Source organism: Phoxinus phoxinus, assembly GCF_949152265.1.
Source record: "Phoxinus phoxinus genome assembly, chromosome: 22".
Classification (NCBI taxonomy): Eukaryota; Metazoa; Chordata; class Actinopteri; order Cypriniformes; family Leuciscidae; genus Phoxinus; species Phoxinus phoxinus.
In genome coordinates, this window is record NC_136897.1 from 3,391,405 (window position 1) to 3,412,806 (window position 21,402).

The following is a 21,402-nucleotide window of genomic DNA, read 5'->3' on the forward strand; positions in this document are numbered from 1 at the left end:
AGTACAAACAGACAGGGGTTTGAGAGGACACATACCCGTGTGAGTGAGGCTGTGTCTCTGCAGGTGGTAACGCTGAAAAAACCGCATGTCGCACATCGAGCAAGCGTACGGCTTCACCCCTGAATGCACAGACACCAACAGTTCAGGCATGCCTTTCTATTAATATATAAATAAATAAATAAATACTGCTCATAGCAAGAGCATCTGCAGAACTTAATTTCAGAGCAGATGCTTTAATTAGATGTATTAATCGTGATTACATTTATTTTATAATTAACATACAAATGTTTGTGTGCCACAAAGTATTAGTTGTTAACCACGCCTGTTGATAATCACCTCCTCTTTAATATTTCCAGTTAAATAGATATGCTTTATGATGTCTTCTTTAACAAACATAGTTTGGTAACACTTTAGTTTAGGGTCCAATTCTCACTATTAACTAATTAGCTTGCATATTACTAGGATATTGGCTGTTTATTTGTACTTATAAAGCACATATTAATGTATTTTTGTGCATGACGTAATACCTAAACTTAACAACTACCTTACTAACTATTAATAATCAGCAAATTAGGAGTTTATTGAGACAACAGTGAATATGTGTTTCCCAAACTAAAGTGTCAGTCATGAAAAAAAGAGGTGGCATTATCACCAGCATGGACCGTTTTAAGCAATTAGGAAAATACAAACTCGAGTTTGTTGTAGTTTTAACAGATTGTGTCTCTCTATGTAACATACTGAGAGCTTTGAGAGGCAGTTCATAATAATATATAAACAGAGATTTCTCCTACCCGTATGGGTGAGGCTGTGTCTCTGTAGATGGTAACGTTGGAAAAAACGCATGTCGCACATGGTGCAAGCATAAGGCTTCACCCCTGAATGCACAGAGCAGCAGTGTGTTAACCTCACCGCCACATGTTAACTCAAACCAAGCACTCACAACATATACAACATATTTCACTACAGTCTCATCAGCCAAACACAATGCTAAGAGCAGCTGACAAACTGAACATCTACTAGACATTAGAAATGTGGAAATAACTTTGCTCTGGATCCGAACTGCTAAAAACTCTGGGTTAAAGTGTCAACTATGAGCTTATAGTTTTAGGCATAGACAAATATTCAAATATTCAATATCATTAAAGCTTAATAAACTATAAATCACTGGCTTCCGGCAACGACCATACATGTGTTCATGGTCAAGATCCAGTGGAAGGGTGACCTCTGACCCGACGTTTGACGTAGTTCCTTTTCTCTTGTATTGAAATCCTCTGATTTCATCTTTTAAAAAATTATGTTTTATGCTTCTAATTAGTGACCGGCGTTATGTTTTGCTCTATCTATATAGTGGTCCGTTAATTCTCACCTAAGGTCACGCTACATCACACGTCAAGGTCAGAGGTCATCCTTCCGCTGGAACTCGACTCTCTCGTGAACGCGCGGACGGCTGTTGCCGGAAACCAGTGATTATAAAGTTTTAAATATGGATATTTTTCTTACAACCACGCATGGCTTCGCTTCAGAAGGCTTTTATTAACCCCCTGGAGTCGTATAGATTACTTTTATGATGGATGGATGCACTTTTTTTAAGAGCTTCAAAAACTACAAACTATTCAATGCCATTACAAAGCTGGGAAGAACCGGGATATTATTTAATATAACTCGGATTGTGTTCGGCTGAAAGAAGAAAGTCGCACCAAGATTGGCTTGAGAGTGAGTCAATTATGAGATAACTTAAATTTTTGGGTGAACTATTCCTTTAATCTGATTTTTGTGCATTGACTGTAAACGTCCCTGTGCAAGAGAGCATTGGAGTTAGAAAAGAAGAAAGAGAGCTAAAGCAGGGCTGTACAGTGAGGGATGGGCAACGATTAATCGCGATTAATCGCATCAAAAATAAAAGTTTGTGTTTAAATAATATATGTATGTGTACTGTGTATAATTATTTTGTATTTATAAATACACACACGCATGTATATATTTAAGAAAAATGTGTTATTTACATAATTTATATTATATATAAATATTTTATATGTATAAAGATATACATGCAAATAGTTCTTAAATATATATATATATATATATATATATATATATGCATATTTAAATATACAAAATAATTATACACAGTACACATCATACATATATTATTTAAACACAAACTTTTATTTTGCATGCGATTAATCGCGATTACTCGTTGCCCATCTCTAGTGTTTACTACATTAATACATTTAATGTAGTTTAATACATTATTTAAATTGTGTTTTCACAGAATACTTAATTTATTTGCATATACGCAATATATCTTTAGTAGATGCAAGATTTCTTCCTCAAAAATGACCTCAGTCACCACTCACTTTAATTCTATAGAAAAACAGTGAATGTGACTGAGGCCCTTAATCTACCTAACTTTGGTGTCCTACTGAAGCAATAAATAGGCGTATGTGAATATGGACGTGAAAGAGAATAGTCATTATTTACATATCAATAATAATAATACAAATTGTTACTGAAAAAATCATTAGCACAATAAATATGAATTAAAATATAGAAATGTATACATCTGTAGTATCAAGCCTAGCTGATAGTGTGCACTTTAACCCAAGAGCACATTAGTTTAATATAAATAAATACATTTTTACAATTCGTCAATGCTCCATTTCTCCTTTCTGAAACTAATGTACTGATTAACAATGAAATGTTCTGTTACACAATGGCAGTAGCTCAGATATCATCTAAGGGGGGGAAGACAGAAAGACACATACCCGTGTGAGTGAGGCTGTGTCTCTGCAGATGGTAACGGTGGAAAAAACGCATGTCACACATGGAACAAGCATACGGCTTCACCCCTGAATGACCAAAGCAAAATATTAACCAAACGCATCATCTAAACATCGTCTAACAAAATTCCAGCTAAGAATCAAAGATAACAGCCTAATGTTACATTCTGACCCTGTTATGTTAGTACAACATCATGGTTAGTTGTCTAAGCAAGTTTCACAAAGAGTCCAATTAAACATTAACTCTCCAACAAAGTGCATTAAAGGAGAACTCTGGGCAATTTTTAAGTAAATCTTGATCGTTATATCTTTGTGAGTTCTGTCTATAGAAAAAAACACGAACTGGATTGGTGCTTGCAACACGGAGCTGCTACCGCTAATGCCCAGAGCTAACTCAGCTAACGGCAGTTATGGGGCATATTCATAAAGAGTGTTTTTGTGCCTCTTAACAGACACAAAATGCAATTAAAATGTCTGTCCAACATGAACAGGGTCCTTACATGACAACAAGATGCGTTTAGCAGCTTAGCCATTGTTTAAATTCACCTAAATAGTGTTTTAGAGACGGCTAGCTGTAGTCTCGCGCTGAAGTCCCGTGGGAACTCCCGTTGAAGCCGGTTGTGTGTGTGAAGAGTGTGAGGCTAGTTCTTCGTCTGTATACTCGGGTTTGAATAAATAAGGACGACCATCAAACTCAAAAGCCTCTTCCATGTGTTCAAAATCTTCTATATTCTCCATAGTTACGTTACGAACCATTTCTTCTTCATTTGTGAGCAACTCTGATCATCACTCTTCACACACACAACGCTCCTCCACCTGCACACTTCTATTTACCTTTTCCCGGCTACAACGGGACTTCAGCGCGAGACTACAGCTAGCCGTCTCAAACACTATTTAGGTGAATTTAAACAATGGCTAAGTTGCTAAACGCATGTTGTTGTCATGTAAGGACCCTGTTCATGTTGGACAGACATTTTAATTGCATTTTGTGTCTGTTAAAGGTGGGCTATGTAATTCTCTTTTTTGGGCATTTTTTCAAAATCACTTAAAATCCTATTCCTAACCCACTTACAGCCACTGAGTTAGAAGCACTGAAATAAAAATTAAGCAATTTAATCATCTGTGGAACGGGCAGGACTCGAAAAACTCCAGCCAATCATTTCCAAGACCACCTAGAATCATTGGACAGTAAGTGTGTCAATCAATCGGTCGTACCATTGATTGGTCCATGTTCTTTGAATGGGTGGAGTCAAAGGAAAGAAGGTAGGACCATTTGAGTTGTGTATTTTCAAAATCTACTGGCCGTTTTGCAAATCACATACCCCACCTTTAAGAGTTACAAAAACACTCTTTATGAATATGCCCCATTTTAGCCGAGTGGGAGCTCTGGGCATTAGCGGTTGCAGCTCCGTGTTGCAGCACCAATCCGGTTCGTGTTTTTTTCTATAGACAGAACTCACAAAGGTATAACGATCAAGATTAACTTAAAAATTGCCCGGAGTTCTCCTTTAAGGTCAATCTTGGAAATTAATATTTTCATAATTACTGCCAAATACAGAAATCTCTCCCATTATTAATTGACTGTAGTTCTACTTCATCCTCTAAATAAAACAACTGAAAAAGTTCTTTCTAAATATTGCAGCAAAAAGCGAGCACTGCTGACTATTGCCTATTTATGATTCGCTGAAAACGAAAACCCTTTTTGTTCTCCTCACAAAGAACTAAAGATAAGAGTAAAGAGTAAAATAACTACCTAGCTTCTTCATTATCTGAAAGATTAGCGTCTTCCAAATAACAAGTACAAAAAAAGAGAGGATATAATCTATTCTTAGCCTAAGTCAAACATGAACTACTGTAGTTTTGTCAAATTAAGAAATTCAGCCCATGACTGATGCTCTATGGGTGTATTGAGGGAAATGTGGTGCTTGACTGCTCCTCTTACAAAAATCTCAAACATATAATGACAAAAGAACATTAATTTATGTTCATTTGCTCAACATGCTGAAGAGAACCAGCAGAGGGGTACAAAGAGACGACACATACCCGTATGGGTGATGGTGTGTCTCTGGAGATGGTAGCGTTGGAAAAACCTCATATCACACATTGTGCAAGCAAATGGCTTCACCCCTAGATGCAGAGTACTAGTATTAGAAAGCACTTGCAGATATCAGCATCAACGAAGTAAATTCATGATCAAAAAATGACAGTAAATTAACAAAATAGCCACACACACACACACAAAACACACATATAAGATGTCTAATCCTCCATGTCTAAAACAGATGAAAATAGCAACTAAAGTCTCCATGCAAACTGGGTCCGGAGGGGGAAATAATCATGTGTCTATACTTGTCCCTTAAAAACAGTGCTTATTACAGTAGGCTCATTCTCAGGAAATGGTGCCATTTGTGCCCCATGAATGAACAACAAAAATATTCGGAAAAAGTACTGATGTGGTAAAAACTATATATAAAACATTTCTACAGTACTAAGTATATTTGGCACCCGGTGATAGACACTGCTTTCAAATGCCCTTGTTTGCTAGATGGCATTTGTTTCCATTTACAGCGTGTTTTTTTTAATAATCGTAGAGCATTGTAGCCAATCATAGCTGTTAAGTGTGGCCAATGACCAGAGGTGCTAGTCAGTCAGTTTGGCCCCGTTTACAAGTACAGTCGTACACGGTTATTTTGAAAAATGGAGACATTTCCCTTTGTTTACATGCAAACGGAGAATTCGCCTCTGAAAACGATTCTTTCTAAAAACTCCGGCCAGAGTGGAGATTTAGAAAAACTGAGTTTTAGGAGCCGACGTCACAGCATGTGACTATTTTCGGGAGTCTAATTGGCTAACGTGGGCTTCAGCTTCTCGTTACACTGCCACCTACAGGTTTGGCATGCTCTTGACGGCATATATACCATAGATGTGATTGGCAAAGGACAAAAAAGCAGGAAAATATACGGCGCAGCTATTCTGACGTAGCCTGGAAATCCAGACCTAAATCTGAAAGATTAATGGTCTGGCGTCGACTAATGAAAATCGGCCAGCTCGAGCGGCGGCACCAAGCGTGCATTTGAAAATGTCACTGATCATCCAATCGCAATTGGATTACACCACGACCAATCACAACAATAGACAGTCTAAGCTGCATACGCTTAGCTACCAGCGGAGCTAACTGGTAGATTAGACTCGATTTGAGCGCGGGCTTCTGTTCCTCTTTTAGATAAAAAGCCACGTCTAACTCGTTCATTGTAGCGGCCGAAGCCGTTTCAAACAGCTGGTGTTCATCCATAGCCATCTTACAATGTTTACTAATGACTTCGACGTCGCAGCGCTGTCGTCATCTGTTTAGCTCGCCTCTATATCAGATAACCCGATGTGATTGGTGCAGCTCGGCTACAAGGACATTTTAATGAGCATTATTACTCGACACCAGAGTGACTCGCTGCGCAAATTCAACTTGTGCTCTCGCGAGAACTCTGGATTTCCAGGGTAAATATGACGCGGCGACAGCATGAAATCACATTAAAAGCACTTTTTCTGTGAGCGCGCTTTGAATGTGTGTGCAGTACGGAAAACAGCGTGAGTCTTTTGCGCTTGAATGGTTTAAATCACATTAAAATGCACACACAGGAACCGATAAGCGGAATTGAAATGCGTGATGCTTCTTGGAACCGGTTGTTTTCAATCCCTAACTGTACGTTCACACCGCCGCCGGCGAGAGCGGCAAAATTCGCTCTCGCCGCCCTGCCATCGACGCCGTGAGATTCGGGGACTCTCTGGCGCTCTGACGTAGATTTTAGAATGCGTGATTTTTTTAAAACTTTATTTAAAAGGAGCCGCAAAGCAAATAAGAACTGAACATAAATCAGTATCCTATTTTGTGCAGACTGGCCACACGTAGGGTATAAGTTAACCTATTAAAATCTTTTAAATGTGAAAGTAACAAAACACCAACAATTTCAGACACCTTTTTCCATTCGTCGTTCTTTTTATTAATGTCCCTGTATGTAAACAGGGACACGTCGTACAATAACGGGAAACCCGGCACAGAAATAATTAACTTTTCCTCCATTTTGCTTAGGAACTAATGTGGTCGGAACCAAAGTTTACAGGATTGTGTTCTCTGGTATCCTCTCAGGCGGAGGACTTCTACATTCCGATTGGTTGCCGCTGGTTGCTGCCGAACCGCGTCATAGCTTATTACCATAAAGTTGACAAATTTCAACTCTTCTCGCTGCTCTCGCTGTCCAAGATGCGCCGCCCTCGCCGGAGCTCGCCGCCGGCTCTCATTGAAAATGAATGGCTTCCGGCCAATTTGACGCTCTTGCCGCCGGCGGTGTGAACGTACAGTAAGTGTTGGTACCGACTACTGACATTTTGGTGTGTATATATATATATACACACACACACACACACACACACACACACACACACACACACACACACACTATATACTCAGAATGTGTAGACGCATTTCTGATTGAAACGAAGTCAGGGCAGGACATATCAAAGAGCTTTTTTCTTTTTACAGCCAATAGCATTATAAATACACACACATGCATGTATACATTGAAGAAAAATGTGTTATTTACATATAAAACATTTATATTTATATATCATATAAATTATGTATAAATATATACATGCAAATAGTTCTTAAATATATATATATATATGCATATGTGTGTATTTAAGTATACAAAATCTGTATTGTCGGAAGAGAGAGACTACATTTTGAATGTGATCTGTTTTGATTCATTTTACACTTAGCACAAAGTAATATTAAAGTCGGCATGAAATCAAAATTAACCCTATTTACTTTGTTAGCGGATATTACTAGTCTTGTGGTGAACAATTAATCTGTGCAAGTTAATACACGGAAAAAACTTGTTTTCCGAAGTTATCTTTAATCAAAGTCTGAAAAGTTACTTCCGGTTCTGGAATGGCGTTCTTTTCTGATGACATAGGCATGAGAACTTGGGTTGGTTAATTGCTTAACCACTCCCCTCAAACCGTTACTCTGCTGTGGGAGAGAGATGGAGAGGAGGAGCGCTGAAGTAAAACCCTGCCCTCTGTTCAATATTCCCTTTCACTTGGAAATGCGTCACAACACTTGAGAAAAGTCGTTTGCAACTTCCGGTTCACGCGGACTTTCATTTTGTGTGCCATTATTTTCTAGTTAAGGCCATTATGATCCATCTTTGCACTGACCTTAAACCCCATTTTGGGGTAATATATTTTTTTTATTCTAATGTGATTTATGCTGCCTTCGTGTGCTTTCAGAATTTCCAAATTATCATAAACACAAGTTTCCAACTCTAAAGTTACACATAGGCTACGCCCCCTGAAGTAATTATGACTGTCACACACACACTGCTAGAGTTTTAGAGTTAAAAATTATAGTTTTGCTAAACTATGATTTCTTGGTGCTTCAGCAGAAACCTTTTTAAATAATTTTTTTTTTTTAAATGCTGTGCCGGGATATGGCACAGTTCCCTGAGAATGGGCCAGCGATTTCAAGACATGACACATACCCGTGTGGGTGAGACTGTGTCGTTGGAGATGACAACGTTGAAAAAACCTCATGGGACACATTGTGCACGCAAATGGCTTCTCCCCTAAATAAACAAAGTAACAGTTTATGGGGACAAGTACTAGTAAATAAAATTGATGCAACTCAGGCGACATTGAAAATGTAAATGTTTAATCCTTTGGGCTAAAAAAAAAAAAAAAAGCCATAATGCACATGGAGAGTGTGTTTGCCATGTCTGTAGTGAAGGCTGAGGACTAAAGTGTTTAATATAATAATGTGCATTGCCCCCTTGGACTCGTACCCGTATGGGTGAGGCTGTGTCTCTGCAGATGGTAACGCTGAAAAAACCGCATGTCACACATGGAACAAGCAAACGGCTTCACCCCTAAACACAGAGTACCGGAGTGTTACGTTTTGATGAATAAAAACTTTCAGTATGTCCAACACCCCAATGCATTGTCTGTAACTATGGCCAAACTCGAGTTTGTTGCAGCCAAACCTATATTTGAAAACTTTTGCATAAACTATAAAAGTAATGTGTGCAAAGCATTGCTGCCAACTTTTTAGTAACATGAGGAAATATTTTGATGTTCCCCGCGGTTTACAATCTTGTAGAAAGTTTCAAACAGGTAAAAAAATACACGAAACGGGCGTTTTATGTGAGAAAACGAACAGTATTTATATCGTTTTTACCTCTTGTAACACAGCCACGTCCAAGTGATCTGAGAGCGCGGGCGCTTCCTTCTGTGTGACGTGTGCGCAGACTGGTGCATAGATATATATACACTAGATGTCGCATTAAAGACATTCGTTCCAATGAACTGCCGTAGCCAAGGCGACGTCTAGTGTATATATCTATGCACCAGTCTGCGCACACGTCACCCACCAGGATGCGCTCACGCCCTCAGATCACTTGGACGTGGCTGTGTTACAAGAGGTAAAAACTATATAAATACTGTTCGTTTTCTCACACAAAACGCTCGTTTCGTGTCTTAGGTCATCAATGTGTACTTACATTTACGAGTCATTAAGTCATGTTTAATTTGGACTTCTCTGTGCATGCTCTTTGAGGTGGACCCCATAGACCTGCATGATATGACTGTCAGACAAGAACGGTTTGACCTAAAAATATAAAAATTGAAAATACTGTGGAAATAAAGACACCTACATCTTGGATGCCCTTGAGGTAAGCTAAAACATATCAAAAATTAATTTCAAAGTTAACTATCCCTTTAACACTGTTAAGTTGGCAGCAGTGCTAAGCTGTGCATGGGTGTAGTCAGGTAGAACAATTCAAAGGGTGAGGAGAGACGGCTCATACCCGTGTGAGTGAGGCTGTGTCTCTGCAGGTGGTAACGTTGGAAAAAACGCCTGTCACACATGGAGCAAGCATACGGCTTCACCCCTGAATGCACAGAGCAAATCATGTGTCAGATTTAAACCATGCATATGCAACACATTTATGTCAATATAGGAGCTAGACATTACTGGAATCGCATGCTTCACAAGAACGGAGCGCAGTAGATGCTTGCAAGCACATAGAAAGCGCATGAAAGATGGTTACACAGCTTAATGTGGCGCTGACCCACAACCCATGTGCTAATAAGTGAAATAGGATATTCAACAAGAAAAGATAATATCCATCAAAAAATGTATTGATTTTGTAAAGTAGGTGTTACACACCAAGATGGATGTTGACTTGATTAAATCGGATGAATGATTGGAAGTAGGGGTGGGCGATGACCAAAATCTTACAACATTAGGAATTTTATTTCATAGGAAATTTTCGGCAGAATGGTTTTGGAGGGCCGAAATTAGTGACTTAAACTGTACGCTTTGACAATGTTCAGCGACTAACACCGTGTCCTAACCAGGCGCGATGCGATAAAATCCAGCGACAAATAATTTGTCTGTTCACACTAGACGCGACGCGACTGCGAGATGCGAACAAATCAATCAAAACCCACAGCCAATCAGAACAGCGTGTGGGCGGAGTCTCGCGGCGAGTGCACGGCACCAGAGAGTAATCCTGACGGCACTCGCAAGAAAATTGATAAGTAGCTACATAATCAAATTCACAAATATTACACCATTTAAACAGTATTTAAATACATAGGCTGCTGAGTTACTAAAACAATCTGTCAAATAATACATTTGTTTATTTACAGTTTGAACGTTCTTGTTTCCATTTGTTTAATTTCGAGATCTGAGGTGAATTATCCATTGTTGCTTTTACAGCTACAAAGCTGGAGCACTTAATGATATTCAAAGTCACATGACACGCTTTTAACATTAAATAAAGCACATAAACAGTGCCTGAGATTATCATGGCCGAACTTTGTGTTTGTTGTTCCAGCGCGACGTCGCAGAACAATAGAAACCGTTTCAAAAATAGAATCGCCGCGTCACAGTCGCGGCTGGTTAGGACAAAAACTCTGATTAACATGGAAAAGACGCAATTTATCGCATGTCGCGGCGTCACGTCGCGTGTAGTTAGGACACGGTGTAATTCGTGCAGAAAATGTGGACAACTCACAACAGTTAAACCTGTCAGCTGTGTGGACACCAGCTATAGATTGACCAAATGTATTTCTCGATTTTAATTAGCAATGGTTTCTTAAATCTAAAGCACACATGAACTGATCATCTCATCTCCTTGTTACTACTAGGGTGAACATCAAAATACATTACAACTTGAGTCCAGTCTCATGTAACCGCTCAATCAGGAGAGACGTCAATAAAACAGATTGTAGGCTATACAATGTCACTTAACCTTACATTTAACTCAATAAAGCTATTCAAATGTCCATTAACTTACTAGGTAGCTAGAAAAAATAACTCTAGAGAAGAGCATTTTCATTTTGCTAAATATATGCACTGTTGCATAGTGATGTCTTCATTATTTAATGTATGTTTGAATAAATCTGTCATGAAAACAAGTTATTGCAGTTTATTGTCATCTAAATGTTTATATGTCACCAACAAACTGGAGTAGAAACAATTCTGTTATTAAAAAGTGCCTTATGTGCAATTTAAACATTTGTACAACTCAGTTTTAGCTATTTAGGTGTTGATTAAATAAGTTTGATTGATTAACATCAATTTATTATTTATTTTCAGCCAAGTGCATCCTGAATTTTCGTTTTCAGCCCAGAATTTTCATTGTTTTTGTTATTTTATCTTTATTATTAAAAACTAAAAGAAAGAACAACAGGATAAAAACAATACAATAAAGATACAAATGAAAAACTTTGCTATATGTTTTGATTGAACTATGTCTAAGTTTTTCACTCGATTTTACAGCCAGAATTGACAATTTTGTGTGTATTTGACTATTCAAGCTCATTAGTCATGAAAGGTAACTGAATTCGTTACTCGAGCAAACTCACTCTAACACTTTTTTGATTGACACTTTATATCATTACAATATATCTCATCAAATTGCCCAATCCTAGCTCTCCTGATCTGCGTTTATCTTTCTTCATGTTTGTGTGTACATGAAACTTGAGTTAGCCACGTCCACGAATATTTGCATACCACAGTACACACAAAATACAATTCTGTTGCAGAATTTTATACCGTCATAACGACACATATACCGCCATACTGGGCATGAAGTCAAAGTGGGGTGCAGAAGATATAGCTTAAGACTGGAAACTGTTTGCTCCATTTCAAATGTAAAAATATGAAATTTGTCAATGAGCTTAGAAGACTCAATATGCAATATCCACATGAACAATGATTGCTAGGGTTGGACTGTGAAATTTCGATTGCATTGTAAAAATTAGAGCTGCCCTGACTAAAGATTTTCCTATTCGACTGGTAGTCATACATTTAAGTCAACTAGTCGCATGTTTAGTGTTTTCCGAGTCCGTGTCGGCTGCAAAGATGAAGTTGACGACGCTGACTCTCATCTCTGCAGGACAGTGGATACGCCTATAGAGAGAGAAATGCAGAAAGCGCTTCCACACTCTGCACGAATACTTGGATATGCACCTAATAATAGCACACATTTATCTAGGTTAACTTTAAAGTTTAGAGCGAGCGGCCATGTAAAATGGCTAACGTTAGCCTACAACTTTCAAAAGTCTTGACCAAAAATTGGTCAAGACTTCATCGACTAACGTTTGTTCGACTATTAGGGGGAAGCCCTGGTCGAAATGAGTGTTGTCAAAAGAACTGACTTCGTTAGCAAGACAGCACTGACATTTTAAAAAAGTGACGATACCAGCATTTCGAGCGCTGTGGAACGGATTCTCAAACACCTCTGATTGGCCATTGTGTTCACGTGCTCAACATATATGGCTGTGATTGACTACAATGATCAACGCTTTAAAAACGTTGTAAACAGACACTCTTCATCGAGCACTTACACACACATGGGAGCGTTTGAAAGCAGGCGTCTATCAGTGGATCCCTAATATATACGCTGATAGACGCCTGCTTTCAAACGCTCCTGTGTGTGTGTAAGTGCTCAGTGAAGAGTGTCAAAGACGTCTATTTACAACATGTTTAAAGCGTTAATCATTGTAGCCAATCAGAGACATATATGTTGACCTCGTGAACACAATGGCCAATCAGAGGTGTTTAAGAATCTGTTCAACAGCGCTCAAAATGTTAGAGGGAAATGCTAGTATCGTCATATTTTTCCAATTTCAGTATCAATTTGGCACCAAAAATTTGGTATCAAAGTCAGTACTTTTTACAACACTAGTAGAAATGCACAAACATTCATCTCAAATGGTGGAGTTTGGGAGGGAAATAGGAAAGATGTCATTCTTCCACAATATGTTGAAGGGAGCCAGACCTTGACTGTACCTTCAGTACTTAACTCAAGGTGTGTTTCCATTAGATTTGCGCACAACTTTTGTGATTTTTTCTAAATGTTGACAAAAAAATATTGCGAAATGACGGCGTTTCCATTAACCGATGTTATGCGACTAAAACTAAAAGATTTCCGCATAAGTCATTCCAAAAATCATGCCGATGGACGTTGGTAGGTTTATGTATATCCAGCCACTGCACTGGCCATTATCATTAATGGAAGGAGACGTTTGGGTGTCAGCATTAATGGAGAGGAAATCCCCTTATACTGTGAGCGGCACATATGAGGAGTTTCTGGTGTTTCTCCCTCATTTCTGCTTCGAGGTCTTGATTCTTGTGGCGTTTCTTTGAGGTTTAGAATCCAGTATTCCTCTAATTATTTTGTCTTTTATGAGTTAAATAAATAACTGTCTCGTATTCTGTCCAAACACACAGCGTCATCTACGTCAGGTGATCTGTAAACGCGAAAAAACTGTTTCCATTGCAGTTTTGCTAAATATTTATTTTTGGAATTGCCTGAAAAAAACCCTCATGCGAGCGTAAAAACTTTTTTTGCGATTAATGGAAAATTTACGTGTTTCCATTGTTTCCGCGGCTATTGTCTGCGCAAAACCCAACCGTATTCACATACATTTGTTCATGGAGATTAGCTGTTAGAACAAAGATCAGCTTTGGAGTATAGAGGTGAAACAGAAAAGTGTTTTTTTTTGTGAAGATTAAATATGAAGCATGAACTTGTGATTGCCCCACAGACAAAGCAGACGTCATGCAGGCGATATCTAGCATGCTAAAAAAGCAACAGAAGCAACAAGGCTCGTGTGCGGAATTCTCAGCGAAACAGAAAGCTGTAAAACTGCAGAGTGAGCGTAACACTGCATGGTGCAAAAATGCCAGTGAAACAAACAAAAGCAATGCAGACAGCAGCAGCACATGGGTAAGAGATGACTTGTACCCGTATGAATGAGGCTGTGTCGCTGAAGGTGGTATCTTTGGAAAAATCTCATGTCACACATGGTGCAAGCATATGGTTTGACGCCTAAACGCAGAACAAAGTGTCAATCAGCTGTCTGCATTACATAATATGATAACTTACTCAAAAGTACTGTAACTAGAAACTGTAGGCAATCAGATTAGCAGACCATTTTAATGGATGTCTATATTTCTAAAACTATTCTGAAACTTTTCTAAAAGCTTATTGAAATGTATTCCTGGCATAAATTTAAATGTACTTTTTATTTAGAGGCTGGGTCAACTTTCTAATGTCTCAAATGCTTAAAAAAACTAAGAAATGTAGTATGTGTTGTAAATAGCTTTAGTGCAACAACTATTTGAAAGTATTTTACACTTGTGTTTTGTGCCATTGTACTTGGCGTGAAAGCAAAACCTCCATCTTAAAGGAGCACGCCGACTTTTTGGGACTATCCACCGTATCCCCCAGAGTTAGATAAGTCCATACATACCCTTTTTAATCTCCATGTGTGCCGTAACTCTGTCTGACGCACCCACCGCTAGCCTAGCTTAGCACAAAGACTGGAGGTAAATGGCTCCAGCTAGCATACTGCTCCCAATAAGTGACAAAATAACACCAACATTTTCCTATTTACATGTTGTGATTTGTATAGTCACAGCGTGTACAAATAACAAGGTCACATGACACAGCCATCTTCTAACCGTATACATACTGGGAACTATATTCTCAGAAGGCGAAGCACTGTTACTTGGGCGGAGTGATTAGCGCAACACTGAGCGAACTCTCCGCAGAACTAGTCCTGCTTCGCCTTCTGAGAATATAGTTCCCAGTATGTATACGGTTAGAAGATGTGTCTCATGTGACCTTGTTATTTGTACACGCTGTGACTATACAAATTGGGAGCAGTATGCTAGCTGGAGCCATTTACTTCCAGTCTTTGTGCTAAGCTAGGCTAGCGGAGGGAGCGTCAGACAGAGTTACGGCACGCACGGAGATGAAAAGGGTATGTATGGACTTATCTAACTCTGCGGGATACGGTGAATAAGCTAAAGTCCCAAAAAGTCAGCGTGTTCCTTTAAAAAGAAACATGGTTTTGTTCTGTGTAGACGGCTATGATCTGTGACTCTGTTTAAATACAGGAGAATCCATTCTGGGTTTATATCACTGAAAAGACTAATGAGAGCAGCTTACAAAAACAACATGATGTGATCTGTGTGCAAGACTTTGTATTTAATTACAACTCATGTTAAAAAGAGATAAAACTATTCCATTTCATGTTTAAAATGTGTAAAAGCAAATTTGAAATAATGTCCAATGTAATGACACATACCAGTGTGAGTGAGGCTGTGCCTCTCCAAGTGGTAACGTTGGAAAAACCGCATGTCACACATGGAACAAGCATATGGCTTCACCCCTAAACGCACAGAGTGGCAAATTCAATGATCGTCTACACAGAATCAAAACCCTGCTCATAACAAATATTAAGCTTAAGACACCGCAAGGGTTTAGCTGCTTTAAGATATAGTACATGATCTTTGCTTTAATGCCTACTTCAGAATAATGCTCAAAAGTCAAGTTTCGCACAGTGTTCATTGAACTTTGCTGGATGAAAATGTGTTTTAAAAAAAAAGTCACATCAAATGTACAGGCTTGGCTTAAAAACTGCACTACAGAACTTTGCCATCTTTTTCATATGGAAGTTTGTTTCTTTTAATCTCACAATTATGACTTTCACAATTGCAAGATTATATATATATATATATATATACATGCACATCTCACAATTCTGAGAAATAAAGTCAGAATTGTGAGATAAAAAGTTGCAATTACTTTTTCAATTGCTAGTTTATACGCAATAACGGGTTTATTTCTTACAGTTGTAAGGAAAAAGTTTAGAATTACGTAGAGCTGCACGATTCTGGATAAATTGAGAATCAACGTTTTTTTTTTTTTAAGTAAAGATCACGATTCTGAACAGACAACTAAATAAAATAACATGTAAATTACTAGAGGATCTGACAAAATATTATTTGCTGCAGTCTATTTAAAAAAATAATTGGTTTGAGTGAATGATTCAATGACTCATAAAGAATTGTTTCATTACTAGATGAATCAGTAATTTTGAACAAATCTCTTGAATGAATGATTGACAGTCACTTGTCGCCTCCTACTGGTGTAATGATGTAGTTGATACAATCTTTATTAGAAGCACCAAGTTACGTGCAAAAGAGGATTTACTTTTTGATGGTGTTTATATCTGAACTATGAGCTTTTATCCCAGCACTTGTAATATTTTGCATTATTGTAACAGAAATAATAATACTGTGTGGTTGAAAAGACTGTGGATCTGTTTCATACCTAAACATGACAACTGTTCTCTCTGGATCAGCGGCAGTGCAAACACAGATCTGGATGTTCACTGTGATCGTACTTGTCAAAGGTTTAATAGACACAGGCGAATCGTTGTCATTTAGGAATAAGATGGCGTGGGTGTTTGAATCGAGATCGCAATCTTTTAACGATTAATCGTGCAGCTCTAGAAATACAAACTTTATAATTATCTTGCAATTCTGTTCAAAAGGTCTGATTTGTGACCTAAGTCGCAATTATGTTTTTTACATTTTTATTGTACAACAAGCTTCCATACTTTCACCATCTGTGGCAGTAACATGAAACTGCACATCGCTTGCAGAGTAGTTATTGTACATCAGCTGTGTTTCGTCACACTTGAACACTTATTTGTTATTTATTTTCTATTCTGGTGTTTGGACATTTGGGTATTTTATGCATAAACCACAAAAGTCCAATAATACATTGTTCGCATTCAAATGATTAAAAGTACATTATTTACGTCTGTCAAATCACCAATGTTGACGGTAACAGGCACTGTTAGAAGTTAGAAGAAGTGTTAGAAGAAGTCGTACCAGTGTGAGTGAGGCTGTGTCGCTCCAGGTGGTAACGCTGAATAAATCTCATGTCACACACGGCACAAGCAAACGGCTTTTCTCCTGTGAGAAAAACAACAGAACACATTGACATATCACCAAAATCTAAAAGTGTGAAAAGGTTAAATGTGGATAATCCATGAATGTATGTGTTACTGTAAACATTTCCAGTCCATAAAGCCGTGATATTCATACCAGTATGGATGAGGATGTGTCTCTTCAGGTGGTATCCACTCCTGAAGGCCCCGTAGCAGTGATCACAGATGAAGTTCTTCTGGACTTTTGAAAGCGGACAATTTCCATTTTCATCCACAACCGCCTACAAGGAAAATTAATGGAAGACATTTTTAATGTACTGATCACTCTTTTCCATGTCGTTACTGTTTAATTTTCAATAAATTAACGTTATGTTTTTAAAAAATCAGCATTACTAAAATACAAGTTTTGGGCGAGTCCCCAAGTGTCGCTAATCATACTCTAGTCTTTCTTTTTTTTAAAGTATATGTGTAAAGTATGTCTACTACAAAGGCATAATTATATTTATTGCTTATGAATCTATATCACTGACAGTTATATGATTATCCAAGGAGGAAGAAAACAATCTCAAAACAGATAATTATACTGCAAGTGCATGCATGGGAGTTATTTCCAGAAAGCATTACAATATTATTTTTAGGGCTGCACGATTAATCGCAATAAAACCGCACGTGATTTGGCACAGGCTGGGATTATTTTATGCGCAGCTTATCAGTGCAGTGCGGCTGACCGGTAGTAAACACTGCTCCATCTGAACACCAGAGGGCGCTCTCACGCAGACATGCCCTGCCTCAGAAGTACAATAGAGAGCCTAAGTCCCGCCCCTCCGCTTCCGGCTCATGTGACCTTATTTCGGAAAAAATATGTATGGTAGTCAATGGCGAGAGATAACTTATCTTTTTATTCCGTCCGAACTGTGCCCTGAATTACACATGTTTTTTGGTAATTTAAAAAATAATTATGAAAGTCAAGAAAGTCGCAGTTTGTCATAAAACAGAAGAGTAACATTTAGTTTTATGTGAAAATCGCTCAATGAACTTCATCTCTCGTCTCGCACTATACGTCACCGTTGCTCGTGTGTGTGCAGTCTCGTACAACACACTCCGGCATCACGGCATAACGTTACGACTATAACGTAAGACTATAGAAAACATGACAGACGTTAGCGTCAGTAAAGTTAGCTTCAGTAAAGTTAGCTTCAGTAAAGTTAGCGTCAGTAAAGTTAGCGTCAGTAAAGTTAGCGTCAGTAAAGTTAGCTTCATTCATTGAGAGAAAAGGTATGACGTCACATGTGTGCCTTTTGGGTTTATAGTCTTTGTAATTACGTATTTTCACAGTCTTATACCTCAACAGTTTTACATCAAACTGCGACTTTCTTGACTTTAAAATGTATATTTTAAATGGACAAATATCATATGTGTAATTCAGGGCACAATTCAAACGAGATCAAAATATTTGTTGTCTCTCGCCATTGACTACCATACAATATTTTTCCGAAATAAGGTCCCATGGTGGTGCACCGGAAGGGGAGGGACTCAGGCTCTCTATAACACATCATTCCAGGAAATCCCCATCGCTGTAGCTGAATAAACTGAGGATTGAAATGCTTTGATTAAACATAACTTATAAATACACAACTGCCTTATTCTGTGTAAGAAGCACATCATCTCACAGAAGGAGGAGCTCAACTGTCCTTATGAAGTGAGTTTGGAGTAAAAACATTATTAAATGTTGTCTTTTGTTGAGGCTCATAAATGCTTCTCATGTTTGGAAAGATGTTTGCCGCGTGTTGCTTTTTCAAATGCCCGTTATAAGTGACTCAAACTCTCAGTGCTTTCAGATGGAGAGCGTTCACAGAGCTGTACGTCACTGACAAGCTGCGTATAACAAATAATCGCAGCCTTTGCAATTTCAACATCGTGATAAGCCATCTCGATTGAAGTGCGATTACATGTAAATTGATTAATCGTGCAGCCCTAATTATTTTTGGACAGAACAATTCCCCACAAGATCAAAAATTTCTGATTTTAATATCCTTGTGGGGATCTTGTCTCCACAGTGTAGGGAATACCTGAACCACACACACTAAATTTTCATGTTTAGACTAACCATTCCTTTAAATGAATACACAAAAACAACAAAAACTCGACTAACAAAAGACTCCACACATAAAATAACCTAAACTTTAAGTAACAAACTTCACAAGAAGCAGATCTGCTTTATTCCTAAAACATCAGAGCCCTTTAAAATCACAGTAGATACTGCTGCCATGAAAACACACAATAACTGTTATTGTGCTTCAGCGTTCCCCTCCCTTACAGACGCCCCACCCCCCCACCACCGACCCAAACCAGCCATCTCCTCCCCCACAACAACACAAACACACCATTACCATACAGGGTCAGGCCGTCCAAATGCTTGCAATGTCAAATCCAGTAGGAATATGTTCTCTAATGCTCTCAGAAACCCTCCAATGCGACCAAACTACACTGCAAAACTCAAATGTCTCACAGAAAGCAGAGCATTCGAGTAAACTTTGTGTGATTTGTGGCCGACGGGCAATGCATTCACAGGACTGTGACACACTACACTACACGCCACCCCCACACACACACTGACCTTCCCCGCCTGCCCGTCCTGCTCTCTCACTTTTGAGGGTGTTCCCGACTTCCTGTTCTTTTTCTTCAGCTGCATGTCTTCATTGGGTCTCATTTCCTTCTCATCCAGCATTCGAGGAGCTGTAAAATCACCCTCCTTCCGAAGGAGCTACGGACACACACACACACATATATATATATTACAAACCTTTGAACTCTATAAAATTTCAGAAATAAATTTTAACATTCTACTAACAACCTGAATGAGTGCATTTAAAAGCTTATTTTGTGCCAATAATCACACATTAGTTGTATGTAGAGGTCATCAGGCTTTAGGCTGTTACTGGGTAGTTGATGCATAACGTGCACATGGATTTTTTTTTTTAAGCAATATTTGAAGTATTGAGCCTATATCTTAGGCACTGAAACTGATCACCATATATTAAAAAATATATTTAAAAAAATTTTATCTAAAAATATTAGACAACTTTTAAATGGTCCCGTGGTTAAAAAACAAAAACAAAAGTGCACTATTCCCTGTAGTCTTTCAAAGATTAAGAGGTTATTAAAGATAGTTGTGTAATTATTAAATATATATACTGATATAATTATTAGCAAAATGCTAGTTTCAAAAGAAATTTAGAATGTCAAATTGCAGGACATGTACAATTTTCAAAAGAGTAAAACATACAAAAAACATAAATTTGATGAATTTAAAGATATACGTACATTACACACTTTTTAATCAAAAATTAAAGAGCCCCACAAATTACATGCGGACATATATATATATTAGGGCTGCCAACGTTAATGCACAAGATTAAATTCAAAATCCTTAACGTGTTAAAATAATTTAATGAAAATAAATTAATGAAGTGAGTAAACTATGTGAGAACAGCGACACACAGCCAGTTTTCAGTTAATCATACATTGCAATGTATGTTTAACTTTAAAACACAAGCTGTCATATTCTGAAGATTAATAGTAGTGATATTATAGGGAACACATTTTAAGGCTTAATATTAAGAAATGTGCATTATGCAATAAAGAACAAGATCCAAATTAAGTTGAATTATATCAGTAAGTCTCAAGCGTTATGTCAGTAAATATGTTAATGGATTTGTAGTTTACTTAGTGGGGAAAAAAGTATTTAAAATGCATTTATTTCATACTAGGTGTGGACTCCTTATATCAGTTGGTGTATTTTTGGAAAGACACCTAAATTTACCTTGAAAAAAGCTAGCAGAAAATACAGTTTAGTGAGAATCACTTTGCTGGATATAGGAAAAACCGGCCGAAAATGTCTCATTATGAGATGATTAATCAGCCTGAGCCATATTTCAGTCTATCGCTAGTTAATATGAAGTGTGTAAACTTTTACACATGGCACAAAATAGCCTATTTGCAGCTGTACACTAATGTGAAGGCGTCTCCTAACCAGTGGAGGACAGGTCATGCCCGTTGGTAAGAGCATGTGTCCTTGCGTCCCACGGTCCTGTACACTCTGGGCAGATCCGTGTCCTGAAGCTGGACCCAGCGGAGACATCATTTTCTTAGGAGCTGCCATGGAGCTGGCCTGCATCAGAGCCATGCTGGACAACACCGCTTCACAACCTAACAGCCCTGCCTTAGGACAACAACATCAAGACAGAACCAAGAATAAGACCAGCTGTTGTTAGAAGTGTTTACTGTATGTAGCACTATACTTTATTTA

General features: G+C 38.2%; 1 protein-coding gene across 50 annotated transcripts in view; it reads right to left on the minus strand.

The window, feature by feature from the left end:
• Positions 1 to 21,402, minus strand: part of znf740a (zinc finger protein 740a) — a 34,297-nt gene that overhangs the window by 6,725 nt on the left and 6,170 nt on the right. For 2 of the 50 annotated variants that reach the window (XM_079597638.1, XM_079597687.1), the window contains exons 3-15: positions 21,127 to 21,315; positions 19,711 to 19,857; positions 17,251 to 17,374; positions 17,035 to 17,118; positions 15,441 to 15,524; positions 14,093 to 14,176; positions 9,638 to 9,721; positions 8,618 to 8,701; positions 8,318 to 8,401; positions 4,824 to 4,907; positions 2,766 to 2,849; positions 792 to 875; positions 36 to 119 (exon numbers count right to left, since the gene is read on the minus strand). In XM_079597638.1, the coding sequence (XP_079453764.1) occupies positions 36 to 119; positions 792 to 875; positions 2,766 to 2,849; positions 4,824 to 4,907; positions 8,318 to 8,401; positions 8,618 to 8,701; positions 9,638 to 9,721; positions 14,093 to 14,176; positions 15,441 to 15,524; positions 17,035 to 17,118; positions 17,251 to 17,374; positions 19,711 to 19,857; positions 21,127 to 21,315 (1,300 nt within the window). The remainder of the gene's footprint in view (positions 1 to 35; positions 120 to 791; positions 876 to 2,765; positions 2,850 to 4,823; positions 4,908 to 8,317; positions 8,402 to 8,617; positions 8,702 to 9,637; positions 9,722 to 14,092; positions 14,177 to 15,440; positions 15,525 to 17,034; positions 17,119 to 17,250; positions 17,375 to 19,710; positions 19,858 to 21,126; positions 21,316 to 21,402) is intronic. The other 48 variants (XM_079597654.1, XM_079597685.1, XM_079597649.1 and 45 more) reach the window with 47 other exon arrangements.